The 6865-nt window shown below is 37.1% G+C and overlaps 1 protein-coding gene across 1 annotated transcript in view; it reads left to right on the top strand.

Moving 5' to 3' along the window:
- The first annotated feature begins 5075 nt into the window (after positions 1-5075).
- The window catches only part of LOC107101337 (microfibril-associated glycoprotein 4-like), a 5538-nt gene continuing 3748 nt past the window's right edge, over positions 5076-6865 (top strand). Inside the window, exons 1-2 of the mRNA XM_015400213.1 lie at positions 5076-5162; positions 6091-6246. Of these exons, the coding sequence (XP_015255699.1) occupies positions 5076-5162; positions 6091-6246 (243 nt within the window). The remainder of the gene's footprint in view (positions 5163-6090; positions 6247-6865) is intronic.

Here is a 6865-nt window from a genome sequence, read left to right as displayed (position 1 = left end):
TTGTCGGTCCGTCTGTCCGTCCGCCCCTTCGCCCACAACAGTTTTAGTAAATTATTAATCTATTGCTCTAGCAGAAATCTAAAAAACTCAAGCTGACATTTTTCATTCCTACAGTGCAACTTGTACTACAGGACAGCTAATATCATGAAGGTGAGTTCATCAATTCACATCTCTTGGTTTTTTGTTTTACAAAATATTATTTAAAATCAATGACTGTAAATGAGTCACAAAAAACAGAAAAACTGTTCCTTTTTCTGAAATATTTAATTAATGCTTAACCTTAAAGAGCAAACAGTTTTTTCTTGATTTTTACAAACACATTACAAATATGGGAAAAAATTAAGTAAGATATTCCATTATCTCAGCTTTCAAGGGGTGGGATAAGAGACCTCAATCAAGACATTAGAGGGGATTCACACGCTAAGATGTTTGGTATGTCTATAGCAGGGGTCGGCAACCCAAACAAGAGCCATATTGGACCAAAAAAAATAATCTGTATGGAGCCGCAAAAAAGTAATAGGCATTCATTATTAAATGTTTATCCTGGAGCAAATGTCACATCATGTGACTACAATATTTGGTGCTTTAAGTTCAAATTCCATTGCACTATAATGTATTGTTTTTTTTTTATTTATTTATTGCATTAATGAAATTATAGAAACACAATGAAGAATTATGTTTTTGGTGTAATTCTTATTTTAAGTATTTGGGGAAAAAAGTGGAAGAAAGTTCACATACCTGCATAAGAGCGCTATACCTGCTCTTTTTATGAACAGAGTGAACCATGCTTGCAAAAAAAAGAAATAGCAGCCGTAGTGGAGTTTGGAGATGCAATCCACTTCTTAAATGTATCTTTGCACCCCTTTAATTTATCCAGAAGTGCTGCAATCACAGTTTTTCTTTCACTCCCAACTTAGTGGTCAGCCAAGTCCTTCTGTGGAAATGCCTTTGCATTGGACAACTTCTCATTACAAAGCAGACATGCAGGAAATCCTTCTGCGTTGGTAATGAAAGCAAATGATTCGGTCCATCTTCTTTGAAACCTCTGTTCTGATCAGCTATCTTCAGGGCTGCCATCTTTTCATCAAACCTTGGAGAGGCAAAGCGTGGAATTTTAGATAGAACAGGAGATTTTACTGAGTGACAATAAGTTATCTGTAGTTATGTGGAAACATTTTTTCACAATATAAATTATTTTCTATATTCTGGTGTTTTTCAGAGAATGTAAGAATAATGGGTCCTGGTAAAATATTTGCTTCTTAAATATACTGTAAACTAAGTATTTCAAAATTTTGTTAATTTATTATTGTGTACAGTTCATGTAAAATATAAAATGGGGAACTATTAAGCTAGTACTGGATTACTGGCACTAATGCATATACCAGTGCAATCGACTCCATTGCAAACTACAATGTGTATGACTATTTTGTAATAGGCTAATGATTAAAAACCTTCACTCATTATGTTATTAGTTTTTTTTTTTTTTTGTTTTTTTTTTTTACAATTGACAAAACAGCTAAACAATTCAGACCTTGTAGGAGGTTGTATATTTTATTAAAACTTACCATGGCACAAGACAGCTCTTCTTTGGATGTTTCATTCTGGAAGGTGTGATAGAAATTAAGTTTTTAAACATATTCAATGGACCAAAATAAGGATAAATGAATAGGATAAGTAATAATAAAATGAGAACATCCCTCTCGTTCCTCCTCTATCAATGCTGGATAAGTGAGTTGTTCTGCACTCTGTATGTGGTACTCCTTTCTTGGGTGGCTGATCTTTTGAAAGGTTCTTTTATCTTTTTGTGAACCTCCTAAATTCCAATGGGAGATTATTCAACTAGCTTGAGCAATAATTATTTTATTTGTGAGCGAAACATGGACTCAAACTGGGACTAAAAACAAGCCCCAGGTAAAGAAAAACCATACCATTTGATGTCATCCTACACTCAGTCTCCACATTGATAAATTATATATATTTGCTCAAGTGCAAGATTGCTTAAAATCTTCAATCATTGACAAAGAGAATTATCTTTGTTCAGGTGAGATAATACAAAAATTTAGCAGTAGTAACTGCTTAGAAATCCCGGTCTTTTTTATATCAGCTGCTGTCATCACAGTGAATAGTTGGGCTGGTGAAAAAATACACACTAGGTATCAGCCTGGCATGTCCTCATGTGCTAGTATTAATGTTGTATTAAAAACACGGACTGTATTTTTATCAGCATGGTAATTTTAGATATAAATAAGTGGAATGGAGTTGAGTTTTAATGTCCGTCATTTATTTGCCAGAAAATTTGGGGATATGGAGTGAGAGCGTGGGAAGACTCTGAGATGCTTAAATCTCACACCCAATGGGTGAGATTAACAGCCCTGTATCTTCCTTTTTTAACTTTGGGACCATGATCCAAGACACATCCGCAGCTGCACCAAATCATGTGTTGCAGGCTATAACGCAAATCTTTTTCGACATAAATGTTTACATTTATTGTTTAAATGTATTTATTATACACATCCATCCATCCATCCATCCATCCATCCATCCATCCATCCATCCATCCATCCATCCATCCATCCATCCATCCATCCATCCATCNATCCATCCATCCATCCATCCATCCATCCATCCATCCATCCATCCATCCATCCATCCATCCATCCATCCATCCATCCATCCATCACACTTATCCCAAGCGGGATCACGTGGGGTGCTGGTGCCTATTTCCAGGTGTCTACGGTTAAGGGGCTGTGGTACACCCTGGACCGGTGGCCAGTCCATCGCAGGGCAAAACAGAGACAAACAGGATAAACAACCATTCATGCAAACACTCACAACTAAGGAGAATTTAGAGAAGCCAGTAAACCAAACGTTATGTTTTTGGACATGCAAACTCCTTGCAGAAAGAACCTGGATTGGGAATGGAACCCGGAAGCTTATTGCTCCAAGGCAGCAGTGGTACCCACTGTGCCACTGAGCAGCCCATATTAAAACAAACCAAAAAAAATTTATAATAATTAAGCTTTTTTAATTTCCATAAATTTTTGAAAAAGTTCCAGGGAGCTGCAAGTCGTAGGTTCTGGAGTCACAGGTAGCTGACCCCTGGTCATAGAAACATTGCCATATTTCATGATAGCCTAGGTTACTCACAGTAAGCTTTATCAAGAGGGACATTTTAGATTGTATCCCTCACAGACTAAAATTGTTGGTTGGTTGCACAGGAGTGAAGTTTGAAAAGTAAAAGATCTGCCTTCCATTCTATTTTTAGAAACTCGAGTAATCAGTAATACCAGGCACACACTAAATGTGGGCCGCCTACGATTTGGGTGCCACAGAAACGCAAATTATTAATGCTTACACTCATTTTAGCCATGGTGAGTGTGGTGCAGATCAACAAAATGATTTTGCAGGGAGGAAGTGTAATTTGACACCACAGCCATCTCCGATTAAAAGCTTTTGAATATCACAAGTGTTGTGAAAGTTTACCAGAAGATTATGATTTTATTAAATACCTAGATGTGGAAGTTATAGTTAATTAGTGGGTTATTCAAATTGAGGGTAAAAACAACTTAATGAGTATTAGTTCCATGACTATAACTGTAATTTGCTTATTCTCCAGGGTTCTTAGTCATTACAAAAGAGGTTGGACACCTTGTTTAACTGTTATGTTCAAGGTGTCTTCACCAATTCAGTAATATGGACTATGTCTATCACCAGAGTTATTAATCACCAACCAAAGAAATCTGTCTCTGTTCATTCAGATGTTACTTAAAGGATCTGACCTGAGTGATAAAGCGTTCAGTGTGTAAAATAACCACAAAAGATAACTGCTTAAAATACAATGCTATCTTTATTAGCTAATAATCACACAGTATTATTATATCTAATAACTACGCAAACTAAACACTACTGAAAATAGGCACAAGTAAATAAATAGGGAAAAACAGGTTCAAAAGGTATTCAAGAGTGCCTTATGTATGTTTAACTTTTAAGGCTTAATGCAGTTAAGGTGTTCTTTAAAAATAGCTGCAGATAAATGTGAATGAACCCTGATGCAAAGATGTTGAATGCAGTCAAATCAGTAGAGTTTTATTAGGTTTTACAGTGAAAAATGAACAAAAATGCATTAATCTGTAATGAAGCTGAAAGAGAATGGGTAAGTTTAGCTGGTCCCAGGAGATATAGTTTGTGCAGGTAAAGCTGAAACAAGGGAAAATTTAGAGCTCACAACATGGGCGCTACAAAGTAGCCAGACATGAATTGGCTTTTTTTAGGCTTTTAGGCTCTTCAGACAGGTTGCTTAGTCCGGTTAACGAAACAATGTGTTCAACTTGGTATAAATCATAAGAAAAGATGGTCACTACCAACTGCCCCTTATGAATTGTAAAAAAGGTATCCTGTCTTGATCAGCAAGCAAAGATGGATCGGTTGCTACTTAGCGTAACTTTCAGCTGAGAACAGGTGTGTCTAGCCTTACTCGGCCACTGGCAACAGGAAATATAATAGGAGCTGGCTCTTTGAATAAACTCCGTCACAGGGGGATGAATTTAGATGGGAGTTGCTTCCGTTACATCACTGACATCAGATTTCAACAAGGTCAAACAGAGAAATGAGTTCATTAGCTTGGTAAAGTTCTTCATGATATTTACTATGATGCTACCACCTAGCAGCTTATGGCTAAAGAGATCACACATTCCAGAAAAGATCTAATGATGATCTGCAGCACCTTCTTGCAAGCACTGAAGGACATGAGCTTCATTAAAAAGCACAGTCTGCTACCTCCCTTCTTGTAGACAGCTTCACAGTTGAATGTCCACTCAAGTCTGTTTTCCAGGTGAAAACCAAAAGAAAAAAATATTTTGAGAAATAAAATTACATGATCATCACTGTCAAGGCTGAGAACAGAGGACCCAGTAGGGAATACTTAATAAAAGTGTTTCCTGCAGAGAGGAAACACAGGTTAGTGACCACGTAAATCTTACGGAGGAAGATTATAAATGTGAGTCACTAACCTGGTTTACAAGTTCAGTCCGTGCCCAGAGAATTAGGTAGGAACCAGCCAGTGGGCTGCCAACAAGATGCAATGGGCGCTGCCCAGACTGTCCCAGATGGTGTACTGTAGCCCCGGAGAACTGATAACAAGCAGGAGTCCCAAGACAGGTCAGGCAAACAGATCGAACACGAACTGGCAGGCTCAGAGATCCAGGAGTCCGAAGCCAGGTCAGACACATGGCTCAGAACAGGAAAAGACAGGCCCAGTGGTTGAGAGGCAGAACAGGATCAGGTAATCAGAAACACTAAGGTACGCGTAAAACACTCTTCTCCACTGGTTTAAGGGAAATAACCTGGCTCTGATGACTGTTAGCAGCCAGCTTAAAATGATGCAGGAGCCGGTGGATCAGATGAACGGTAACAAAAAAATGGACTGAGCTAGACAGGTGAATGGAATGAATAATTAAGCCAGTAACAAGCGCTAAGATAACGACACATTACGGTCCTCTCTGCCTTGTCTTAATGACATTGACTTAGTTGAAGCAGATGAATGAAGGGATCCTCAACTCTAACTTCAGTGTGATACACAAGCTGCAGTCTGTCCTGATAGCTGCTAGGTTTCTTGTTGAGGTAAAAATACAGTATTTTCTCTAAGACCTTATGGTGCGGGATGTGATTCCAACAGTTCTATTGCCATTGAAAATGGTTTTGCCCTGATTCAGTAATTGTAGTTAAATGTCTCATATTGTAAATAACAATATTTATGTTTTTAGGCAGAAGTAAATTTTCCTTTAAAAATGGGGTTTAAAATTGCATTGAAATTTCTCCTATCATAAGTATTGGTCCTACATTGTAGTATTTTGACAGCCTTAATTATGTTTACTCTGCACTGTTTAATTATTCTTCCTTAGCAAACAATACCAGCAGTTTCTATCACATTTTACAAATGAGGAAAATGTTTCACAAAATCTGTAAAATTTCTTACGGTTTAAGACAAATGTGGCATTATTATTATTATGTTCCTATTCTTGTCTTGTAAAGATCCAAATTATTAAAGTTTAACTACTGGTAAATAACCTACTTAAATATCCTTTGTTTCAGCTGCAGGTGTCTCTCTTTCTTGTCCTGCTTCCTCTATGGGACAGCGTATCGCCTCTTGTGCTTCCTCTAGATTGCAGCGACATCTATAACTATGATAGCAGCCAAGCTAGTGGAGTTTACACTATCTATCCTATTAGGGCCGCTTCTGCTGTTGAGGTACGTTGATGATGTTTTCTTTGATAGGAATATGATCAAGAAATTCTAATGAAAGATGTATTTTGTTACGTAGGCTTACAAAACCAACAAAGCTCAGCCTGTCATCTATAACTATCTATAACTATGATAACAGCCAAGCTAGTGGAGTTTACACTATCTATCCTATTGGGTTCAGTTCGGCTGTTGAGGTACGTTCATGATGTTCTCTTTGAGGGAAATGTGATTATGAAAATATAATGTGAGCTGTATTTTATTAGTTAGGCTTAGTAAATATAAACCCAACAAAGCTCAGTCTGTCATTCCAATTTAAATTCAGTTTAGTACCGTGTTTTTTATTTAATGTCATACATTTCAGCAATTTTAATATCAGACTATTCTAAACATAGGGATACAAACAAGTAATTGTGCAAACTGAATCTGCCACCCCTGCTGCAGTGATTTGGACGACAGAAAAAAAATTTTACTTAAAACAAATCTGTGGTTATACTGAAGTATAGCAGTTGTTAAGGAATGTTTTTGAGTTGATTTTCTTCTATCGGGCACTGGAAACTTGATTTCTGTGGAAATCTAGAATCTTGTTCATCATAATTTCTTTGCTGTTCATGTGTGTTTTATCTGA

This window comes from Cyprinodon variegatus, unplaced genomic scaffold (assembly GCF_000732505.1).
Source record: "Cyprinodon variegatus isolate N-32 unplaced genomic scaffold, C_variegatus-1.0 Scaffold1082, whole genome shotgun sequence".
In the NCBI taxonomy this organism is placed as follows: Eukaryota; Metazoa; Chordata; class Actinopteri; order Cyprinodontiformes; family Cyprinodontidae; genus Cyprinodon; species Cyprinodon variegatus.
Note: the sequence above shows the minus strand (reverse complement) of the source record. Positions and strands in the feature narration are given on the sequence as shown.